General features: G+C 46.4%; 1 protein-coding gene across 4 annotated transcripts in view; it reads left to right on the top strand.

Moving 5' to 3' along the window:
- Positions 1–25,516, top strand: part of nrp1a (neuropilin 1a) — a 239,642-nt gene that overhangs the window by 108,450 nt on the left and 105,676 nt on the right. For all 4 annotated transcript variants that reach the window (XM_038798278.1, XM_038798281.1, XM_038798280.1 and 1 more), the window contains exons 6-7: positions 1,016–1,171; positions 8,915–9,081. In XM_038798278.1, the coding sequence (XP_038654206.1) occupies positions 1,016–1,171; positions 8,915–9,081 (323 nt within the window). The remainder of the gene's footprint in view (positions 1–1,015; positions 1,172–8,914; positions 9,082–25,516) is intronic.

Below are 25,516 nucleotides of genomic sequence, written 5' to 3'. Positions count from 1 at the left end.
TCCTCAACCGCACCTCATATGACAAGCTCTTCATTCCCAGGATCATTCTTGTGAACCTCTTCTGGATGCCCTCCAAGGCCAGCACAACCTTCCTTAGATATGGGGCTGAAAACTGCTCACAATATTCCAAATGGGGTCTGGCCAGACCCTTATACAGGCTCAGCATTACATCCTGCTTTGTATTCTAACCCTCTCAAAATGAATGCTAACATTGCATTTGCCTTCTTAGCTGCCAACTGAACCTACATGTCACCTTCAGAGAATCCCGAACTACGACTCTGAAGGCCCTTTGTGCTTCAGATTTCCGAAGCCTTTCCCCATTCAGAAAATAATCTATGCTTCTATTTTTCCAACTAGAGTGCATAACTTCACACTTTTCCACCTTGTATTCCATCTGCAATAACCTATCACGCCTTGCTTACCAAGAATCCATCCACTTAGACCTTAAAAATATTCAAAGACTGCTTCCACCACCTTTTCAGGAAGAGTGTTTCAAAGACTCACGACCTTCTGAGCGAAAAACTTCACGTCATCTCTGTTTTAAATGGCCGAACCCTTATTTTTAAATAGTGGCAGTAGAATGTGCTACTACAAGGAGTAGCTGAGATGAAGCATAAAATTATTTAAGGCAAAGCTAGATGAGCATGAGGAAAAAAGAGTAGAACAATATGCAGATGGAATTAGAAAAAGAACTGATTTGTATCACATTGCTGTGGAAGTTCAGTCATTGAGTATGTTTAAGATAGAGATTGATAGATTTCTGGTTAACAATAACGTAAAGGGTTATGGGGATGGTGGAAAAGGCATTGAAGTACCTCGTCAGTCGAGATCGTATTGAAGGCCCGATGGGCTGAATGGCCTACTCCTTGTTCCTATGAGATAATTAAACCCTGTAAACGGAGGTTGTTATTGAATGTCTAACTGCTGCAACTGCCCTGCCGACAAAAGAAGCTCACAAGAATAATGCAGAATCTGAAGGCAAATTTATTTCTGTGTTTTTCTCTCTTTATTTCAGTTGGTCTTCACATCGGACGTTTCTGTGGGCCGTACGCTCCTGAACACATTCAGTCGCTCACCGGCATTCTGTCTTTAACGCTACACACGGATACTGCTATCGCTAGGGATGGTTTCTCTGCAAACTATTCCATTATCCAGAAGAATTCCTTAGAAAGTAAGTAAGAATTACTTTATCAACATAAACCATTTGGGAGGCTTGAATCAGAAGGTGTCACTCTCTCGACATGCTGTATTACAAGGAAGTGCTGCTGTGATATCTCGGAAATGTACATATACCTGTGATCAACAGCATTCCTTACTGAGGCCTGCCTCAGTGCATCGGTACTTTGATCAATAAAACAAAAACAGCCCTCCAGCCCTCACCCTATACCCCCACACACCCCACACACACTCCCCGTATCCTCCATGCTAACCTATGCCTCTTCATGCCCCCATACACGCTTTGCGAACCTACACTCCTGCATCCACCCCCTCATGTACCCCCATACTCTTCTGGCCGAGCTATGCCTGGACCCATCCCCATGGCCTCCATAGGCTCCATCCCACCCTATGCCCCTCTACCTCCCTCCATGACCTGTCATATCCATATGCCCCTCTACTCGGCCCCCCCACCAGCGCGGGTTCAATTCCCGTACCGGCCTCCCTGAACAGGCGCCGGAATGTGGCGACCAGGGGCTTTTCACAGTAACTTCATTGAAGCCTACTTGTGACAATAAACTATTATTATATTCTCCTTCGCTGCCCTTTATAGCCTCGAGGCCAACTCAGTGCCAAACCCTGCCATCCCACGCCCCTCAGCAACAACCCTTTGCCAGGGGAAGATCCTACCAGAGGGAATGGCCAGAAAATCCCACTCATAATAATACTCTTTATTAGTGTCACAAGTAGACTTACATTAACACTGCAGTGAGGTTACTGTGAAAAGCCCTTAGTCGCCACATTCCGGCATCTGTTCGGGTACACTGAGGGAGAATTCAGAATGTCCAATTCACCTAGCAAGCACGACTTTTAGGATTTGTGGGAAGAAACCGGAGGAAACCCACACAGACACGGGGAGAACATGCAGACTCCACACAGCCAGTGACCAAAGCTAGGAACGAACTTGGGACCCTGGCACTGTGAAGCAATAGTGCTAATCACTGTGCTACCGTGCCGCCCGAGTGTCTAGTCCAGGGTTCAGAAGGACCGATACCTTGGACCTGAAGCGTTAACCCTGTTTCTCTCTCTCCACTGATGCTGCCAGACCTGTTGAGTTTTTCCAGCACTTTCTGATTTTGTTCCAGTCATTGCTTTTTTGCAGAAAGGCATGGCAATTAATTAGCGAGAAGTAAGCTTCCACAAGTAGTGCATGAGATGAATGGCCAATTATTCTGTTTTTGCTGCTATTCATTCAGGGAGAAATGTTAACCTGATTTCCTGCAATTAAGTCTTTTACATCTGCCTGAACAGGCCGCCAGGGCCTCAATTTAATGTCTCTTCTGAAAGACACCGACTGGCAATTTAGCATTGCCTTGGCATTGCGCCTTGTTTTTTTTTAACATCTTAAAGGCACTATATGATGGCGGGTTGTTGTTATTGCGCTGACGTTTACGACAATGGTCATGGTTTGTTTAAGCAGTCTGCATTCCTGGCCTTCATCATGCTGCTCTCCATCTAGTGTCCCAGGGGAGAATTGACAAAAAGCCTCGTAATGCAGGCCAGATTCAGCTAAGGCCAGAATTCAAAGGAGAATTTTCAGGCAAAAAACAGATGAAGTTTCAGGTTCTGACAGTGTTAATTATGACTTTTATTGAACAAAAATTAAAGTGAAAGCTTTTAACACCATCAACCAGGAAGCAATGCTTCTTCCCTGACCGCCGGCGACACAATGTATCATGTCGAAATGACAGAAATGGTGCAAATTGTATACGCGGATATTTCTGACATGCAAGTCCCAATGTCTGACAAGTCAGCTCTTTGAAATTACACCGGGTTGGGCCTGACAGTTTAAATGTGTACCTGGGGCAGTGTCATTCTCAATATTGTTAAAAGGTTTATACCATAACACCATGTGGAGGATTTTAACTTTTATCCTTTAATTCTTTCTGTTTGATTTCTTTGGTGCCTCTCTGATCAGAACAAAGAGGATTGCTGGTTATTTTATTGCATGGGGCTACCGTGCATTAAGAACGGCATCTGTTTCTGACATTCTGCTGTTCCCTGTGAAACGCTTTTCATGTCTCAGTGTGGGGAAATGTGCAGAAAGAACTCTTGACGATTGGCAAGACAACCAGGAAAGAATTTTTCTGGGGATGTACAACATTAACAGTAAAAAGATTGGGGAACTGAAATCCGGCTGCTGACAATATTGTGTGTGCCAAGTTCACCATGTAAAGCCGCAATATCCCTTTTCTAAGGAGGTGCCGTCAGTTCAAGAGGTAGCCTCAGGAATGCCAAGGCAGACAATAATCTCTGCAAACAAAGCTTTTGATACCTGCATGAGGAAAAGAGCATTTCTCCTTTTTTAACACTTAAGCCAACATCTGGGCCTTATATGTCATTTTGGAGGGAAATATTACCGCCATTCTGAAAGGATTGAATATTACCGGCCTTCTGAAACAGTCTGAACGAGTACGCCACTAAAGTAACTGACTTCATTAGTAAGTGTGTAGAAGACTGTGTACCAAAGAAGCAAATCCGTGTGTTTCCCAACCGGAAACGATGGATAAACAGGGATATCCACTGCTTGCTGAAGTCTAGGTCTGAGGCGTTCAAGTCAGGCGACCCTGAGCTCTGCAAGAAAGCCAGATATGATCTAAAGAAATCCATCAAAGATGCCAAAAGACAGTACCGGGCCAAGCTCGAGTCCCAGGCTAGCCACACAGATCCCCGTCGACTATGGCAAGGTCTGCAAGACATAACGGGCTACAAGACGAAGGCATATAAAATCGTCGGCTCCAACGCACCCCTCCCTGATGAGCTCAACGCGTTCTATGGCCGCTTTGAGCAAGTGGTCAGCGAGGGCGTGCCCTCCACCCCAGAAGCCGCCGATGAACTTATATCTGAGGTCACCATTGCAGACGTCAGAGCAGCCTTCTCGAAGGTCAACCCACGGAAAGCCACTGGCCCGGATGGGGTACCTGGATGAGCACTCAGGTATTGCGCGGATCAGCTGGCGGGGTTATTCGCAGGCATCTTCAAACTCTCTTTACAACAATCTGAGGTCCCTATCTGCTTCAAGAAGACGACCATCATCCCCGTACCAAAACAAAAGTCAAGCAGCGTGCCTTAATGACTATCGTCCAGTGGCTCTGACATCCATCATCATGAAGGGCTTCGAAAGGTTAGTCATGGCACGAATCAACTCCAGCCTCCCGGATTGCCTTCATTCACTACAGCTCGCCTACCGCTGCAACAGGTCCACAGCAGATGCCATCTCCATGGCCCTGCACTCTACCCTGGAACACCTAGATAACAAAGACACCTATGTCAGACTCCTATTTATCGACTACAGCTCAGCTTTCAACAACATCATTCCTACGAAACTCATCTCCAAACTCCGTTGCCTTGGCCTCGGCTCCTCCCTCTGTGACTGGATCCTGAACTTTCTAACCCACAGGCCGCAATCAGTAAAGATAGGCAACAACACCTCCTCCACTATCATTCTCAACACCGGTGCCCCACAAGGCTGTGTCCTCAACCCTCTACTATACTCGTTATACACCTATGACTGTGTGGCCAAATTCCCCTCCAACTCGATTTTCAAATTTGCTGATGACACCACTCTAGTGGGTCGGATTTCAAACAATTACGAGACAGAGTACAGGAATGAGATAGAGAATCTGGTGAACTGGTGCGACGACAATAATCTCTCCCTCAATGTCAACAAAACGAAGGAGATCGTCATTGACTTCAGGAAGCATATTGGAGAACATGCCCCTGTCTACATCAATGGGAACGAAGTAGAAAGGGTTGAGAGCTTCAAGTTTTTAGGACTACAGATCACCAACAGCCTGTCCTGGTCCCCCCATGCCGACACTATAGTTAAGAAAGCCCACCAACGACTCTACTTTCTCAGAAGACTAAGGAAATTTGGCATGTCAGCTACGACCTTCACCAACTTCTACAGATGCACCATAAAAAGCATTCTTTCTTGTTGATTCACAGCTTGGTATGGAGCCTGCTCTGCCCAAGACCGCAGGAAACTACAAAAGGTTGTGAATGTAGCCCAGTCCATCACGCAAATCAGCTTCCCATCCTTGACTCTTATCTATAATTCCCGCTGCCTCGGAAAGGCAGGCAGCATAATTAAGGACCCCAAGCACCCCAGACATACTCTCCTCCACCTTCTTCCGTCAGGAAAAAGATACCAAAGTTTGAGGTCACGTACCAACCGACTCAAGAACAGCTTCTTCCCTGCTGCCATCAGACTTTTGAATGGACCTACCTCGTATTAAGTTGATCTTTTCTCTACACCTTTCTATAACTGTAACATTATATTCTGCAGTCTCTCCTTCCTTCCCTATGTGCGGTATGCATTGTTTGTACAGCATGCAAAAAACAATACTTTTCATGTATACTAATACATGTAATAATAATAAATCAAATCAAATCAAATCAAAAAGGATTAGGTAGTGTTTAAGGGGAAAATAACTTGATGGCTCTGTTGTTAAATGTACTGTAGAACTGACCCAGAAGGATTTAGGTTTAGTCTCCAGTATGTGATGACCGAAACAAGAACAGAAAATGCTGGAAATACTCAGGAGGTCTGGCAATGACTGGAGGGGGGAACTTTTTCACCAGAACAGTGTGTCGACTGATCTCAGCTGGGTCAGGAACAGTTGTGTTGCATTTGGCTTCTATATGTGTCCCTGTGTTAAGGAATGGAAAGTCATCCATCGTACCTGCTACCCAAAATGCCAACAACTACAACTCAATAATGATGATAATAATTTTTATTGCCTCAAGTAGGCTTACATTAACACTGCAATGTTTGGATTGCACCTTTAACGCAACAAAACATCTCAAGGCAATTCACAAGGGCCATAATCAACAAAAGATGCACACAACCCAAAGGAAGAGCCATCAGAACAAAAACTTGATCAAATTGAAGCATTAAGAAAGGATCTTAAAAGAGGAGAGAGGGAGGAGGGCAAGTTTAAAGAGATAATAACAGCGCTTAGGACCTGGGCAGCTGAAAGCGTAGCTGCCAATAGTAGGATGAAGGCTGTGGGAGATACCCAAGAGGCAAGAAGGTGGAGGAAAGGGAGAGTTGTCCGGGCTCTGGGGATTCGAAGACTGCAGGCAGCTTAGAGTTTTTGATGAGTGAGGCCGTAAACCCATTTGAACACAAGGAGGAAAATTCTAAAACTGATATATCGCTGAATCGGAGGTCAGGGTGGGGCAGCAAGCACAAGAATGAAGGCTATGGTGTGAGTTAGGATATTAACAGAAGAGCTTTGGAAAAATTGAAATTTATGGAAGGCTGCAAGAGGTTTAAATTGGCCACTTGCTGGAAGATGTACACAAGGATGTTAGATGTGAACAGGCTTATCTATGAAGCTCCCGGTAAACAGTCAAAACACACTGGCTTGGATCTTCTTCAGAGCTGCTCCCTCTCCAACAACTTTAGTTTGTCGGAAACCCAGAGGCAGGGGAGGTGGCGGAATTGTGGTGATGTCACTGGACTAGTAATTCAGAGGCCTCAGCTAATGATCTGGGTTCAAATCCCACATCAGCTGGTGGAATTTAAATTCAATTAATAGTTCTGGAATAGAAATCGCCTCCACATGGTTTAGCTCACTGGGCTAAATCACTGGCTTTTAAAGCAGATCAAGCAGGCCAGAAGCACGGTTCGATTCCCGTACCAGCCTCCCCAGACAGGCGTCGGAATGTGGCGACTAGGGGCTTTTCACAGTAAATTCATTGAAGCCTACTCGTGACAATAAGCAATTTTCATTTCATTTCATTATTCATAAAGCTAATCTCAATAATGGTGCCCAGAAGGCTATATTATCTATTGTTGCAAAAATCCATTTGGTTCACTAATATCCCTTACGGAAGAAAATCTGCCATCCTTACCTGGTCTGGCCTACATGTGACTCCAGATCCACAGCAATGTGGTTGATGATTGACTGCCGTCTGAAATGGCCCAGGAAACGACTCAGGTCAAGGGCAATAAATGTTGGCCTTTTTTGCAAAGCTCACATCCATGAAAAAAAACCTTGTGACAGTATACCAACAAATTACCACTGTGTTTCCGGTGAAGTTAGAACAGCACTGAGAGATTTGGTGGCCATTTCCTCGTCTCACAAGTCAGGAGTGGGTGCCAGAGGAGAGCCCATAACCTGTGGAGTTGTACCTCTATTCAAGTCAGCACAGCAGGAGGAGTGGGGAAACTGAGGGTGTAAAACGATAATTCAATTCATAACATGTTTTAGCTTTTTTACAAAAGATTTTAATAGAGCAATATGAAAGAGGAAATAATCAGTTTGAGAGACTGAATGAAATAGAGCAGAAGAAGGTCATTCTCCCCATTGTACCTGTCTTTGAAAGTGATATCCTATTAGTCCCATTTGGAAGATGTGATGAAAGAGTTTATACTACAGGTAGAACACCACAAATCTGGAAAGCTAAGCACTGATTCATTGCTGGATTTCGGAATTTGTGGGTTTTCGGGGTAAAAAACCAAACCACCTTGGGCGGGATTCTCCCGCAACTGGCTGGATGGCCCGATGCCGGCGCCAAGAGTGGCACGAACCACTCCAGTGTCGGGCCGACCGGAAGGTGCGTAATCCTCCACACTTCCAGGGGCTAGGCCAGCGTCGCAGGGGATGGCGCGGCGCCAACTGGCGGTGAAGGGCCGGCGCGAGTTGGCGCATGCGCAGGGGGGTTCTTCTCCGCGCCGGCCATGGCAGAGCCCTACAGAGGCTGGTGCGGCAGGAAAGAGTGCCCCCATGGCACAGGCCCGCCCGCAGATCGGTGGGCCCCGATCGCGGGCCAGGCCACTGTGGGAGGCCCCCTCCCGGGGGCCAGATCCCCCCGCGGCCCACCCCCCCACCTCCCCCGAGGACTCCACCAGACGGCCTATGAGCCAGGTCCCGCCGTGATGGACCATATCTATTTCACGCCAGCGGGACTGGCCAGGAAATGACGGCTGCTCAGCCTATCTGGGCCCGGAGAATTGCCGGGGGCTCAGAGGATCCTACCCCTTAATTCAGTGAATAGGGGGACACAGGAAAGGCACCTGATATAATTGCAAAAGATATCAGATAATGGTCATGTTGCCGCTGATATTAATTCATTTCTCACGTGTTGGATTTGATGACTCTTTCATGTCTCGCCAGCAGGAAACCCCTCTCAGTGTAGCCTCAATGGAGAGAATCTCCCCGAAGCCAAATGAAACGGCAAAGAGCAGAATGTTTCTCAGCGCTGCAGGCCCCCTGCTAAACAGCCTGCTAAACACCCGGCTAAGTGTGACCTTTAGGAGTCATTAACTGAAATCCACTGAATCGTGCCCATATGATTTTTATTCATGCAAATTGCACAATACTTTTTAATAACTCTCTTTCAACTGACTTGGGCCAGCTGCAAGGAAGCAAACAGTGTCCGTGAGACTTAATTCTAGAAATCAAATGTGATGTGTGAATTTAAGCTTGCGGCATCAAAACTCAGTGCCTTGTACTGTACCAAGGATAGGTATATGCCCTCATCCCGAGGACATTAGCTAGACAACAATTCCACATCACTGGATTCCGCAAGAGTCCTTTGTTCTTTTTTGTGTGAGTTCAACCGATTCTGCCACACCTACACTGGGTTGGATTGGGGGGGAGCGGGGGGAGGGGAGGTGGTGTCAGACACCACCAGTTTTCAGGTTGGATTTTAGGTACTCTTACCTGTGTTTTCTTTTCCTAACCAGACTTTAACTGTAATGAATCACTTGGCATGGAATCAGGCAAGATTCGTCCAGATCAAATTTTGAGTTCCAGCAATTATAATTTCAACTGGTCCCCGGAAAGATCAAGACTAAATCATCCAGAAAATGCATGGACACCATCGACTGACTCCAGCAAGCAATGGATACAGGTAAACATAGTGATGAGATTTAATTTTGCTCAGACTGCCATTGGTGAATTGCACTCATTGTCCCTATTGTCATACAAGAAGGCTTGTGGCTGCAAAGACCTTTCAGCTTTCCACTATAGAGTGGAATGTGTTTCTTCAATCTGAACATCAAACAATTCTTCTGAGCTGGTAATTTCCTTCCGTCGCAATCACGAAACAGGGGCCAATGGAATATTTCAGATACAGTTTCCATTTCAGTAGACCTACTGATAGAATGCAATCTATTTCCACACTGTTACCGGATCCATGTTCGTTCTTTTTTTTATCTGTTTAACTGGGTAAAATCTATGTTCATTGTGTTGAGTAAGGTCAGTGCTGGAACAACGGCACCCCAAAGTCTGCATCAAGAAACTGTGATGTGAGAAAAATCTTTCTCACACACTGAGTGATTCGGGTCTGGAATGTGCAGCCTGGAAGTGTGTTGGAGGCAGGTTCAGTCGAGATATTCAAGAGGACATTGGATGATTATTTGAATGGAAGCAATGTGCAGGGGTACGGGGAAAAGGCAGGGGAACGGCACTAAGTCATGATTCTCGTTTGAAGCCCAATGCAGACACAATGGGCCGAATGGCCTCCTTCTGCACCGTAACAATTCTTGATTCTGTGAAGCACTCCGAGATCAGGTACTGGTGGCAAAATCAAAACATTTCAGATGCTGGAAATCTGAAATAAAAACAGAAAATACCGGAAATACTTAGTAGGTCAGGCAGCATCTGTGGAGAGAGAAACAGAGTTAACATGTCAGGTCTGTGATCTCTCATCAGAACACACATCGGGGATCATTTTGACTTCTTTATTCTTTCATGGGATTTGGCCGTCACTGGTATGACCAACATTTGTTCCCAATCCACAATTTTCTCTTGAACTGAGAGGTTTTGCTAGATCATTTTAGAGGGAAGTTAAGTGTCAACCATATTGTTATGTGTCTGGAATCACATGTAGGCCAGGCCAGGTGTAGACAGGCAGATTTCCTTCCCAAAAGGACATCAATGAGCAAGGTGAGCTCACCTTGCTCATTGATGTCCTTTTGGGAAGGAAATCTGCCTGTCTACACCTGGCCTGGCCTACATGTGATTACAAGAATCGATGATAAATAGATGGCCACCATTACTGAGGCTAGCTTAATAGTTCTGACTTATTAATTGAATTTAAATTCCACCAGCTGCCATGGTGGGATTTGAACCCATGCCCAAGGACATTACCGCTACACCAGCACCACCCCATGACTTTGTGGAGGCAATATTGAATCAGCAGCTCATTTTACACATTCCCCAAACTCTTTGGTTCCATTGATGTCAGTACTTTCAGTTTACCATTTAATAAAGAGAAAGGTTTTGAATCTTACGAAATTACTGCATTTCTCAAAAATGGGAAAACAGATGTAGTCTGCGCAGATTTGAAAAATCACCATCATCCCTGGCAAATCATCGAGTACTGTGAAGCGGCAACTGACATGGTCAAAGGCTAATGCATTGAATATAGTGTCTATGAGCTTAACAGAAACTTTGGACAAAAGATTATTGGGGAGGATTAAAGGTGTGGAATTAGCAGAATGACAGCAAGTGGGGTTAAAACTTAATTGGAAGTGACAATTTAGCAAGAGGTAGGCCTTTTACAGGATCAGTAGTTAAGACAAAAATGCCTACATTCAAAATCGGACGGGAAAGGTGGATGTGCCATTAATGGATCAGTAGATGAAAAGACACGAGAACAGGTTGGATAAATATAAATCGGATTATTGGCTGGTATAAAGGATTTACACTGACACAAACTGTTGAGCCACTGTACTACCTGGGGGGTGGGCACGGTAGCACAGTGATTAGCACAGTTGTTTCATAGCTCCAGGGCCCCAAGTTCGATTCCCGGCTTGGGTCACTCTCTGTGCAGAGTGCGCACGTTCTCCCTGTGTCTGCGTGGGTTTCATCCGGGTGCTCCGATTTCCTCCCACAGTCCAAAGATGTGCAGGTTCGGTGGATTGGTACTGCTAAATTGCCCTTAATGTCCAAAACGTTCAGTGGTGGGTTATTGGGTTATGGGGATGGGGTGGAGGCTTAGGTAGGGTTCTCTTTCCAAGGGCTGGTACAGACTCGATGGGCTAAATAGCCTCCTTCTGTACTGTAAATTCTATGATTCTATGAAATCATGTGTCCATGTTGTATAGTGCAAAATTATGTTGCTGATAGAATAACACTGATTTGAAAAGGGGGCTTTGGCCGTACATTGATACATAGTGAGGAAGGCAATGTTTTTGCTAAGCTAGTTTTAAGTGACACATTAAAGTGAACGGCAACCGTAATGAGCTTGAGGCGTGAGGTAAATTAACAAGTTTTATTGCTTGGATATGAGTTTGATTATACAGGTATAACAAGCCACAGTTAGAGGCTGTAAAACTAATAGTTTTTTAAAAATAAATTGTGCAGTGAAGAGTAATCCAAAACATGACAGAAGATAAGATGATATCTTTCTGCCTTTGGTAAAGTAGAGATATTTATTTCCACTGGGAACTTTCAGTCTGAAAATTCTTAAATTTGACGGCGAAGAGCTAATATGTGACTGAGAAATTTTGTGGCGTCAGTATCAGTACAGCGAGGGTAGATTTCCATATTCTTCTAATCGTCTGCCCTAACTATGAAGCATAACCATGAAAGCTGTAGAAAAATGGCGGGAACACTGTCAATGTCATATTCCTCGGGTTTCTCCACCCTCTGTGCTGAGGTTATGTTAGTCAGTTGGGAGAATCCCCCCCAGACAATTCGTAACCAAAATGTTTGAGCACAATGAGCACTCTATCCAGGCCACGCAGTATCCTGTAAGTTTCAATAAGATCCCCCCCTCATCCTTATGAAATCAAACAATGGCAGCACATTCATGATTATAGCCTGGCCTCAGTTGTACTGTAATAATAAAAAAAAAGATTTGGATCAATTCACAATTTATTTTGTCCCCATGAATTCACTTTTGTGTTCAGTATGACACCACACCAGGGCTGGCTTAGCTCAGTTGGCTGGATAGCTGGTTCATTATGCAGATAAGGCCAATCGTGAATTCAATTCCCGTACTGGCTGAAGTTATTTATGAAGGCCCTCATCATAGCATTTACAGTGCAGAAGGAGGCCATTCGGCCCATCGAGTCTGTACTGGCCCTTAGAAAGAGCACCCTACTTAAGCCCACACCTCCACCCTATTCCAGTAACCCCAGCCAACCTTATTTTTTGGACACCAAGGGCAATTTAGCATGGCCAATCCATCTAACCTGCACATCTTTGGACTGTGGGAGGAAATCGGAGCACCCGGAGGAAACCCACGCAGACAAAGGGAGAACGTGCAGACTCCATACAGACAGTGACCCAAGCGGGAATCGAACCTGGGACCCTGGAGCTGTGAAGGAACAGTGCCAACCACTGTGCTACCGTGCCGTCCTTTGTGCGACTGTGCCGCCCCTTGTGCTACCGTGCCGCCCTGCCTTCTCAACCTTGCCCCTCACCTGAGGTGTCGTGATCCTTGGGTTAAATCACCACCAGTCAGCTCTCCCCCTCAAAGCAGAAAGCAGCCTATGGTCATCTGGAATTATGGCGACTTACAGCAGTGAGGGTTTTGTGGGAGGCTGATGCCGACTGATTTTAAAATTCAGCCTCATCTGAATCTTCCCACTGGGGTGCACAGCAGCCCGTTAAGTCACTTTGCAACTGCTTTGGTCTTAGAAACAGTACAATTATCAGAAATAGTCTCTCTCTGTGGATAGATAAGCCATTGTTTTAAACTGTGCCAACTAATTTCACACAGAAATATGGATGTATTTTTATTTATAAATATCCCAAAGATTAAAGATTCATAATAGCTGTAATGGCACAGTCAGGCATAATCCCCAGAACAAATCAAATGTCAGGGTAAGAGACCCCACATCTGTTTTTAGTCTCAGGTCTAATTCTGCTTTTTGTATTGACTTTATCATTTAAAGCACCATTATCATTAATCCTTTACTGGAGGCCCAAGGAAAGGTAAACATGAAATTCATTAGTGAATTATCCTATATTGATTTTGATTTTAGGCCATTTTTGACATGCCAGAGGATTAGCATTTCTTTACAATCAGTCATTTATTCAGTGTTTTGCAAAACTGACTTTTTACTTTGTTACGTCCTTTTCCCGTTACTAATATGTTCAAGGCAGCAGCTGTGGAGCTGCGTTCTTCCATCTGCACCATCCCCTTTATTTAAAGGGGTATCATCTTTATGAAAAGCTGTTTGACAACTCTTTTTAAAATTTGTTCAGAAACACACGGTGGCACTCCCCCAGCCTATCCCCATAAACCTACATTTTTTAAATCATGAGGTACTTATCCAATACACTTTTGAAAGCCAGAATTGAATCTGCCCTCATAATCCTCTCAGGGACTGCATTCCAGATCCTAACCATAGAGTCATAAGTTTTACAGCACAGAAAGAGGCCATTCGGCCCACCATGTCTGTGCTGGCCATCAAGTACCTACCTTTTCGAATCCCATTTTCCTGCACTTGGTCCATAGCCTTGTATGTTATAGCATTTAAAGTGCCCATCTAAATACTTCTTAAATGTTGTGAGGGTTCCCGCCTCTACCATACTTTCAGGCAGAGAGTTCCAGATTCCCACCACCCTCTGGGTGAAAAGGTTTTCCCGCAAATCCCATATGATCATAAGACATAGGAGCAGAATTAGGCCACTCGGCCCATCAAGTCTGCTCCGCCATTCAATCATGGCGGATATTTTTCTCATCCCCATTCTCCTGCCTTCTTCCCATAACCCCTGATCCCCTTATTAATCAAGAACCTATCTATCTCTGTCTTAAAGACACTCAATGATTTTACCTCCACAGCCTTCTGCGTTAAAGAGTTCTGCAGATTCACCACCCTCTGGCTGAAGAAACTCCTCCTCATCTCAGTTTTAAAGGACCCTTTAGTCTGAGATGGTGTCCTCTGGTTCTAATTTTTCCTACATGTGGAAATATCCTCTCCATGTCCACTCTATCCAGGCCTCGCAGTATCCTGTAAGTTTCAATAAGATCCCCCCCCTCATCCTTCTAAACTGCAACGAGTATAGACCCAGAGTCCTCAACCGTTCCTCATACGACAAGTTCTTCATTCCAGGGATCATTCTTGTGAACCTCCTCTGGACCCTTTCCAAGGCCAGCATATAATTCCTTAGATACAGGGCCCAAAACTGCTCACAATACTCCAAATGGGGTCTGACCAGAGCCTTATATAGCCTCAGAAATACATCCCTGGTCTTGTATTCTAGCCTTCGCGACATGAATGCTAACATTGCATTTGTCTTCTTAACTGCCGACTGAACCTGCACATTAACCTTGAGAGAGTCATGTACAATGACTCCCAAGTCCCTTTGTGCTTCTGATTTATGAAGCATCCCCCCCCCCATCTATGTTACTCATAATTTTGTACACCTCAATCAGGTCCCCCCTCAACCTTCTTTGCTCCAAGGAAAACAACCCCAGCCGAGCCAGCCTCTCTTCATAGCTGAGACACTGTATCCCAGGCAGCAACCTGGTGAATCCCCTCTGTACCCTTTCTAGTGTGTCCACATCCTTCTTATAGTGTGGTGACCAGACTGCATGCTGCATAACACAAACGTTGCCTTTGATTCTTTTGCCAATCATCTTAAGGTTGTCAATCCCTCTGCCGATAGGAACAGTTTCTCTCCATCTACTCTGCCGAGATTCCTAATGATTTTGATTGCCTCTATCAAATCTCCTCTCGGTCTCGTCGAAGGAGAACATCAATATTTCCTCATAATTGAAGCCCTTCATTCCTGGAAGTGTTCTCGTAAATCTTTTCTGTACCCTCTCCAAAACCTTCACAGACTTTCTAAAAGTGTGGTGCCCAGAATTGGACAATATACTCCAGTTGAGGTCGAACTCGTGTTTTATAAATGTTTATCTTTGGATCTTCCTTGCATTTGTACCCTATGAAGCCCAGGATCCTCTATACTGTTTTTTAAGCACTTACTCAATCTGCCACGCCACCTTCAATAATGTGTGCACATATACCTGCCCTGCCCATGTAGTAACATAGATTACACCCAAACATATAGGGTCATTTATTTTCAAAAACTCATTCTTGGGGAGATGTAAGCACCTTTAGAATGGCTGACATTTGTTGCTCTTGAGAAAATATTGATAGGCCGCCTTCTTGAGCCGCTGTAGTCTGTGGGGTGAACGGTCGTGCAGCTTGCATAGTGAGTTCCAGGATTCTAACCGAGCGACAATGTGCCATCATCTTGATCAATCACTTCATGAACACAATGCTCTTTCATATAAGTAGTCAATAAATATAAAACACTATCTAATATACTACTTTCTGTCTTTAAAAAAAACCCTAAAAGAGACTGCCTTCATTTTACTAGCTTGCCTGGGTTATATTTTTGAAGAAATAAATGGGGCGGCACGGTAGCACAGTGGCTAGCATTGTTGCTGCTGCACAGCGCCAGGGACCCGGCTTTGATTCCTGGCTTGGATCATTGTCTGTGCGGAATCTGTATGTTCTCCCCGTGTCTGCGTGGGTTTCCTCCGGGTGCTCCGGTTTCCTCCCACAAGTTAGGTGATTTGGACATTCTGAATTCTCCCTCTGTGTATCCGAACAGGCGCCGGAGTGTGGCGACTAGGGGCTTTTCACATTAACTTCATTGCAGCGTTAATGTAAGCCTACTTGTGACAATAATAAAGATTATTATGAAATCTCTAAATGTGTGCAGCAAATGCATTTTCCTACTTCAAGTAGTTTTTAGAAATAGTGGCTGAAATTCTCAGGCCATTGTGATTCACATTTCCCGCCGGTTGTGCGCCACCGCCAGCGGCTTTCCCGGGGGATGTGGGATGGTTACAATGGGAAATCCCACCACCAAAAAGGGCGCACAGCCACGAAACACGCAGCTGGCGGACCGGACAACCCAGACCATTTTTTTAGAAATGCATTGAATATTGTGCAGCGGCCGGGGCAGCGATCTGGTGGGTCAGATGGAGCGGCGCAGAGCAGATCGGTGGGACCTTGTTTGTTGGTCCAGGTCCGCCGGCTGAGTCCTCCATGCGCATGCACGGACTAGGAACCAGAAGTGCGGGATCCCGTATCTGCAGCCAAAGGTCCGTGAAGCACTCCGGATCCCTGCTCGGCCCCTGCAGGTAGGTGAATAGCTGTATATTGTTTTAAGGAAAGTCTAGAGTAGAACGCCAGCGTTTTAAGCCGGCGTGGGGACATTGTCCCATTTGTGGACAATCCAGCTCAAGAAGTAGACCATTACAAATCTATTTGCGGTCATGTGTAAAGCTCTTCGGACGGGAACTTCACAGAGAAACTGCATTCTTTGGCTAAAATTATTCAAACGTCTTCAGACATCAGTGGCAGGCTTATGATAAATGAAAGATAAAGACTAATGTTAAGAGTTTGATATACGATAGCTTCTATATCGAGACAGCACAAAAGGAATGTCAGATCTTTAAGGATGGAGGATGAACTAAGCCATGTGCAGGAATTCGATACAGCTGGAAAGCGTTCCAAGAGCAGGAAGCTGGAATCTTGAGGAAATCCCACGTTGTTATGTTCTGACATCAGATGAATCTTATTTCCTCGAACAATGGAAGTTTGGAAGAAGTAGAATTTCCTCGTCACCCCTTTTCCTCGACACAGCTACATCACATTGCAACATTTCATTGTTCGCAAGCAGTTTAATCCCACGTCTCTTCTGATGGGTGTTTTAATTCTTTCAGGACCGTTTTTAGTGAGTCAGACACCTTTTCATTTTCTTTTTCTCCCTCTTGGGGTCCTCTGGAGGAGCAGAAATTCCTGCCCGCGGTCAACGGACCTTTCAATGGTCCATCAAATTTTCTGTCCCGCTAGCGACAATTCCTGCGGGGGACCGGACTGGGGAATTTATCCTGTTTCTCACTAAACAGAGGCTCCTACGCCAAATTGTTGGGAAAAGGACAAGGACAGGCTGTTAGGCAGCACCCACTGGTGCTCACCTTTAGTAGAGAAGAGAGGGGATGGGTCTCATTCCAAATGTGGGGGCTTGTAGATACAAACCCAAGTACTAGCACACCACCATGTCGCAGACATTTTTGGTTCGCATTTTCATGGTTTCATACAAAAATAACACGGAGAAAGGGCAGCACAGTGGCACAGTGGGTGAGCCCTGTTGCCTCACGGCGCCGAGGTCCCAGGTTCGATCCCGTCTCTGGGTCACTCTCCGTGTGGAGTTTGCACATTCTCCCCGTGTTTGCTTGGGTTTCAGCCCCACAACCCAAAGATGTGCAAGGTAGGTGGATTGAACACGCTAAATTGCCCCTCAATTGGAAAAAAATGAATTGGGTACTCTAAATTTATAAAAAGAAATAACACGGAGAGGTCCCTGGCTTCTTAATGGCTCACTAAATATAGAGGACGTGAATACTGGTGCAATGGGTGAATTGCGCGGAAGCCCAAAATCAGGCTCTGTACCGAACCAATCGCAAGTCACCCGACTTTCTCCTCATGTCACAATCTATATGTCGCCCCCACTGGCCAAGCGAATATTTAAATAGCCGGATGCAGGATTCATCCGGCATGCGGCACTCACCGGCCACCCCTGGGAGACCTCGCCAGGGAGCCATTGTGTGGACCAGTCATAACAGCATCCGGGGGCCTCCCAGGCTATTGGACTCCCCCAGGTAGTTGGACAGGGCAAGGTGGCACCTGGCAGCCGGGTACCTTGACATTGCCAACCTGGCACCCTGGCAGTGTCAGCTGGTGGCCTCCCCAAGGATGTAGGGGTTGGGGGGGGGGCGCCTTCCAGAATGGTGCCCCGATCTGTGAGGTAAACTCAACAGCAGGAAATTCCTCTAAGAGCAGCCTTGGCACCGAGAATCTCCCCGAGGCCTTAAAAAACAGCAAAGTGCCGTTGATAAGTGGGGTGTTTCTCGGCACTGCCAACACCCAGAAACAGCCCGCTAAATGTGCCGTTTACCGGACTTTAACTCAAGTCTCCTGAATCGCGGCCAGAGGTAAAACTTTTGTTTATACACAGCTGGTTTGAGTCTCAGCATGAGGTGGTCCAGAAAACGTGTCTACTCCCAGCGCAACTGGGGCTTGAGGTCAATGCAAGGATTCAGCTTTATCTGGCTTTCTTTGGCTTCAAATGGACTATTAGATGGAGTTCTATACTGCATTAAAGTTCTGGTATTCGGGACTTACTTCCTTATGAAAGGGGCTGAGGAGAGAAATAAATGATGGTAACTTGATTAAAAGGTCCCATAGTAATAGAATCAAAAAACATACAGCACAGAAGGAGGCCATTCAGCCCATGTGCCTGTGCTGGCTTATTCATTCTGATTCATCCCATACCAGTGTTCTTTCCTCATAGCTCTGCAAATGTTTCCTTCATATAATCAACTACCTTTTGAAAGTTATTACCGAATCTGTTTCCATCACCCATTCAAGAAATACACGGTACCACAAGTGGATAGCACTGTGGCTTCACAGCGCCAGGGTCCCACGTTCGATTCCCCGCTGGGTCACTGTGCGGAGTCTGCACGTTCTTCCCGTGCCTGCGTGGGTTTCCTCCGGATGCTCCAGTTTCCTCCCACAGTCCGAAGACGTGCAGGTTAGGTGGATTGGCCTTGTTAAATTGCCCTTAATGTGCAAAGAGGTTAGATGGGGTTATTGGGTTACGGGTATAGGGTGGAAGTGAGGGCTTAAGTGGGTCGGTGCAGACTCGATGGGCCAAATGGCGTCCTTCTGCACTGTATGTTCTGTAACAACTCACTCGATAAGAAACAATTCTCCTCTTCTCCCCTGGTTTCTTTTGCCATAGGTGGTGCGTTGCTTTGAATTTAGAAAGTCACATTGTTACAAATGGTGGAATTTAATGCCCCCCCCCTCCCCCCCTCCCCGCCTATGACCCTACCCCATGAACTAGGGTAACTATTGCAGCTCTTATTCAATAAAATAAAATAACAGGCACTTTGACTTGGGGTGGATGGGTTGCTCGGGACTGTGACGGCAGGGTGGTGCCAGTAACCATGTGAATAGGGGTTGAGGGGTTCTGATGACACATAACAGGTGGAGGTAGGTGGAGGCTGCTGCTGTGCGTGACACCTGGATAGTAGGAGGGCACCTTAACAAGATTCCAAACAATCACTTCTCAAACTATAATAATCTAATACATCATAGAAACCATGAAAAGTGGTTTGTAAATCTGCTATTATTTCACATACTTATTTTGATTTCTGTTCTGCTCTCCATACATCCCAGTGACAGAAGACTCAGTAAAGCCCCACTCTTCCAGCACCCTGGCCCATGGCAGCTGTGCAGGCTTCGCGGGGGTGGGGAGGGTGGGGGGGGGGGGGGGGGGGGTTCCAATCCAATGCCACCTGTGCCTACAGGCAGGAGTGGTGCTGCACAAATGACTTTAGGACTCTGGGGGCAAGGATACGGTGGACTCCCCACTGCCCAACGCCAGTAGTGGATTTCCCGATCTGGAGGAGAATGGAGCATCGGCAGAAAAACTGGATTGGCACCCATTCCGATGCTCTAGCCCCCTCCGCCAGCAAGGGGATGCAAAACATTGATTAGCACCCATTGGCATCTGATTGACAGGCTAGAAGCCCACGTTATCACCCTTTTCCCCCTGCCCCATTATGCACTGACCCCCCACAGCAGGAAATCCTCCCAGCGGGATTTGGTGCAAAATAAATCCTGCCTCCTGCCCCCCCCCCCCCTCATTCCTCAGCATATCAAAAGCAGCTAAGTCCTTTTTTTTCCTCTTTCACAGCAGAAAGTACTTAGATCCTTTTGGTGTGGTAGGAGCTGTCAATCATAGCAAGAGTGTTTATAAACATTGTGTTTAGCATCACAGCATGGTATTGAGATATTCAAGAATCAAAGGAAAGAGAGATCAACACTCCCCCAATCACCTGTCTCTGCTCTAATCAAACTGTCAATCACTGGCTAATGCAATGTGCTACTGTGTGAAAGTGAATGGCAGATATATATTTCAAAGGCTATTATGGTATTTGAAGCCCTTTGAAGTTACTTAGCTTTCCAGGAAGCCTCTGACATTGTAAAAGCTGCTGTTTTAAGCACTTTTGTCTGAGGCAGCACATGTTAGGGAAGGGTCAGTGAAAATGCAATGATCTTTCACTCTACTGCCTGGACTGCTCTTCAGCTTTCCGGCAGGGTCTCTGATCAGGATGTCTGACTGGGGTCTCTGATGGGGAGTGACTGATGGAGGGGGGGGGGCAGGGAGAGGTCTGATGGGGTCTCTGATGGGGGCAGCTGGGGGGGGGGTCTCTGTTGGGGTCTGATGGGGCATCTGATGGCAGGGTCTAATAGGGGGCTGGCGGGATTGGGGGTGCGGTCAGTTCACCCTCGTGCATGCATGCTGTGGAGGGTGACCTATTATTCCCATGGTGGGGAGGGAGGATGTCGCTTCTTGTCAGCGGAGGGGGGGGGGGGGGCAGGATTTGCATTGTGAATTGGAGTGGGCCCTCCGCTGGACCTCAGTATGAAATGAAAATCGCTTATTGTCACAACTAGGCTTAGAACAGTACAGCACAGAACAGGCCCTTCGGCCCTCGATGTTGTGCTGAGCAATGATCACCCTACTTAAACCCACGTAACCCGTATACCCGTAACCCAACAATCCCCCCATTAACCTTACACTACGGGCAATTTAGCATGGCCAATCCACCTAACCCACACATCTTTAGACTGTGGGAGGAAACCGGAGCACCCGGAGGAAACCCACGCACACACGGGGAGGACGTGCAGACTCCACACAGACAGTGACCCAGCTGGGAATCGAACCTGGGACCCTGGAGCTGTGAAGCATTGATGCTAACCACCATGCTACCGTGAGGCTTCAAATGAAATTACTGTGAAAAGCCCCTAGTCGCCACATTCCGGCGCCTGTTCAGGGAGGCTGTTACGGGAATCGAACCGTGCTGCTGGCCTGCCTTGGTCTGATTTCAAAGCCAGCGATTTAGCCCTGTGCTAAACAGCCCCTAAACAGCAGTATTGGCCCTCCTGCTCAAAATAGCGGCCCTAAACCAGGATTCTGATGGAATCCAGCAAGCTGTCCTCCATGCATGAATCTAGCATGGAAAAGGAGAGGGGACACCAGAAGCAAGTCTCCTCTGGCGGGAGCACTTAATCTGTGGCTCGGAGAATCCAGCCCACAGTCTGGGCTAATGAAGCTGAATGCGGCCTCGGAGGGCTTTCCTCGCCGAGGCTCGAAAAAGAAGTAGAGCCCATTTAATAGTAGGATTGTTCTCGGACATGCTGCACGCGTTGAGGAGAACCCCGCTAAACGCGCCCAAAGCGGGACTCTGTTTCTTTTTCAGTAAATCACGCCCGTTCAGCCTCTCTCCAGAGGTGCTGACACACCTGCTGACCTTTTCCAGCACTTTCAGTTTTTATTTCTCATCTGTGGTGGTTTAGTCTGTGCAGGTAGCTGGCACCGCGTGTGCACATCTGCAGGGCCTTTGCCCTCAATATGTTCTGCTTGATGATGAGAGGAGAAAGCTCCTGACTTGGAGGGACATCCCTCCAGACTCATTCATTGAGGCAATGGAGGTGGGTGGGGAGTGCTATGAAAATAAAGACAAGATGAATGTGCCTATTCTGTGTTTTTCTGGATAGCATATAGGATTTGCACAATATTTCCAAGATGATGCATTGTGTTTTAAGTGGCAGTGATTCCACGCCCCCCACACACACATCTGCAGTTGGAATGTTGCCTGTGCTGTGTGGTGCTGTGCTGGAACTCTCCAGTCCCAACCTCACAATCTGGGTGAGATTCTGGTGATGCCGCTGCCGAGAGCAGTGTGCATCGATACATCTTGTGCCACTCGGCCTCTGGGACCTGTCACTCACATTCACAGAGGCTGAAGCAGGATAGTGAGCGGCCCCACTCTGCTGAAACTAATCCCATTGCCAGTAACTGCACAGAGTTTGTGTTCCGGCTTATGATGCACCAATGTTTCAGGATGATGTCACCAGCTTGACGGACTCTGGCGGAGCTCCGCTCTCGAGTGGAGGGTAAGGGAAACTCACAGGTTTGAGAGGAATATCTGTTCCCCAGCATAGAGCATATTGGTTTAATTGCACCTGTCCATCTGTGACCTCCTGGACACTTCACGTTCCACAGGGCTGAAGTTTCATCCTAGTTTCTTGCATTTAAGGAGCAGAAAGATTTCAACAAAGCTGCTTTGAAACACAATGTGGCTTGTTTTTATTAAAACAATAGCACTGCTGCCTCACAGCGTCAGAGAGCCGGCTTCAATTCCAGCCACATCTGGCAGCCTGTGTAGTTCTCCCGTCTCTGCCTGGGTTTCCTCTAGAAGCTCCAGTTTCTTCCCTCAGTCCAAATATGTGCAGGTTAGGTGGATTGGCCATTGCCCCTTAGTGAGCAAAAATGACGTGGGGTGTTACGGGGATAGGGAGGGGGAGTAGGCCGAGGTAGTGTACTCTTTTGGAGGGTCGGTGCAGACTCGATGGGCCGGATGACCTCCCTCTGCACTGTAGGGAGTCTATGAAATGTGACATGCCGCCAGCTTCCATGATGTCACTTCCTGGAGCTTTCTGTAATCTCACTTCCGCCAATGTCTTCTGGAATATGTCCAGCCAGCGTTGGCAACACTCATCACTTACCTGTGCCTGCGTCCATGGCGATCCTCAGCCTCAAGTGGATGCAGCACCGACAGCAGCACTGCTGAAGAGAGCTCCCAGCCTCCGGTTTGCCAAGACCGTTTGGCAGGCAGGGCTTCTAAATCCCAGGGTCCTTGATTTGAGGGAAGCCCTGCTATTGCCCAGTTAAGTGCCTGACTGGCTCTCGCCAGCTCTCCAACCAGCAGGCGAGACCTCTTTCACCAATACTGCCCAATTAAGTGTTTAATTTGAGCAGCAGACACGTCTTCCTGAGCTCCAATGTCCTGCACCTGGAATACCCTGGCCCAATACTGCTGGAGGTAAAGGAAAAGCATCCGGGGAGGTGCTGAACCCCCGGAGTTTCATCGCCGAGAGCAAGCCGAAGCCAAGTGTCAACAGCGAAAGAAGCGGGTTGCAACCCGGGCACCCCACCCACCCTCTCCTCCAACCACCACCTGTCCTACCTGTGACAGAGACTGTGGGTCACGCATTGGACTCCTCAGGCGCCTGGGAACTAATTTTTAATGCGGAAGCAAGTCATCCGCGACTCCGAAGGGCTGCTGAAGAAGAAGACTGCTGCAAATAACAAGAGATGTAGGCTGATGGGAGTAGCATCACCCTCACCACTCCAAATCAAACACCATCATGCCCAGAGCATATGGTGTCAGTCCTTCATTATCACTGTGTCACAAACCTGGAACGTCCTACATAATACCTGTGTGGAAATACCGTTGGCTAAAGGACTTGCAGCAGTTGAATGAGATGGCTCATAACTACCTTCTCAGGTTAAGTAGGTACGGGCAATGAATGTCAGTACAGCATTGGAGTCTTCAAGCCAGGCCAATATTGTCAGAGACTCTCGGCTGAGGTGATAACTCCACTTTAATCCTCTCACTGGATGTCTATTTTATCCCTCATTATCCGACCACTGAGAGAATGGCCTTGAGGACAAATTGCTTAGTAAATTCAATTCCTATCTGTTGTATTTCGGAATGGCGCACGAGGGTCAGAAGTCAAAGAGGAGTCTGTGACCTGATTTACCCACCTACCGAGCTGAAAAAATAAAGCATTTATATATGAGGCTGTGATTATTAAGAGTTAACCCAGAATGAATAATCCAGACAGTACTAAGAGGTGTATTGCTCCAGTTGATCTAATTTCTCATGTGACCTACCCAATTTTAATTTTCATTCTTACTTTTGAACATATGAAAGCTCTTAAAGTCAAAATTTAGCGTGCAAGAAGGAATTCTTCCAAAAATTCTCAAAATAAGTGGAGCCCAGCTCATACCCGAGCGACTATATAAAAGTTAACTGCTGCGAGACGTCAATACATAAAAATTCTTTAGTGCAGTACCCACTGTGTCAAAATGATGGATTATCTGCTTGGCCTAACCATAAATATCTTTATTAGCTCCTATTATACCACATTTACAATTTGGCTCCCCTGTCTCACAGAAGTTGAGATCCAAAGAAAATGGTGTCTCTTCTTCTTGATTTTCTTCTTGATTTGTTTTCTAGGCCCCCGTACGATCCAGGTAGTTAACAATATGTTGCAGCCTGAGCTCCGCAAAGGATAGGAATCAGTAGCATTTATGTTTCATTTCCTTTGTATGCGAATGCAAATGGTGACCAGATGTGTGACTTGCACACATGAACAAGACTCCCACTGAACTGCTTCTCAGGCCAAATGTGAACTGCATTTTCTTAATGCCACATTAATTGGAACTTCATGTAGAGTCATATGTTTGGGCAAAGTGAAAGGCAAATGAAGTGTAGAATATTGGAGGAGACGGTGAATAAATAGAAAGAAATAAAAACAGAACCTCCGTCAACATGTTGATACACTTGGACCTGATTTGCAATACAGAAGTCACTTGTTCATTGTTTCCCATGCTCTTCTTTTGAGCTCTCCATGGCAATATTTTTCGATATTGTTCTTTCCCTACAAGGGTAGCTGATTAGACTTGCGCCTCTCTGTAGCTTTTGGTATCATGGAGCTTCTTTGCTCCTCTGCTTAAATAGTAAATTTAATATAAAAGAGACCCATATCTGAAGCGAGATGATTTTAGTGGTGGGAGTTCTGCCCAAACCTGTGGGAAGTCCTTTTGAGTTCATGGGTTGCTGCAGCTTTAGTTGAACCAGATACACAGGTGAGCTTCACTCCAGCTGAAAATCTTGAGTGGCCTCCTTGTTTAAGTAATCCAGGAAGATTTAATCGGCAGCACATTCATGTCAGGTCTTGAAGCACACACACACCTGACAATCGAGTGAACAGTAAATTCATGAATAAATAAACCAGAGCTTCCAGTGAATAAATTACCTTTCAGAAAGACAAACTGCGCATACACATTGCTCAGTACCTCACTGGGCGGGATTCTCCGTTCCCGCAGCTTGTCAGTGGGGTTTCCCATTGTGGCCAGCCCACGCCGTCGGGAAACCCGCGGGTGTGAGAGCGTTGCTGGCGAAGCTGCTGAGGATCCTGCCGACAGAGAATCCTGCAGACTGTATATTTGACCATTGCACACACTATGGCAAACACACATGAGCAAGAAACTTATTAGTGGATCACCAGACAATTTTGTTCTAATATTTAGAATTTCACTCGACTGCTTGGAAACGTTCATGAGAGGTGGTGCCTTATGAATAAGTTTTCTTCACCAGGTGACCAGCACTGTTGTGTGATGTAACAAGTTGCATTAATCTCTAACAAGCTGTGGCTCATTCT

The sequence above is a fragment of the Scyliorhinus canicula genome, chromosome 5, assembly GCF_902713615.1.
Source record: "Scyliorhinus canicula chromosome 5, sScyCan1.1, whole genome shotgun sequence".
In the NCBI taxonomy this organism is placed as follows: Eukaryota; Metazoa; Chordata; class Chondrichthyes; order Carcharhiniformes; family Scyliorhinidae; genus Scyliorhinus; species Scyliorhinus canicula.
The sequence above is the reverse complement of the archived record's forward strand: the minus strand, read 5'-3'. Positions and strand labels throughout refer to the sequence as shown.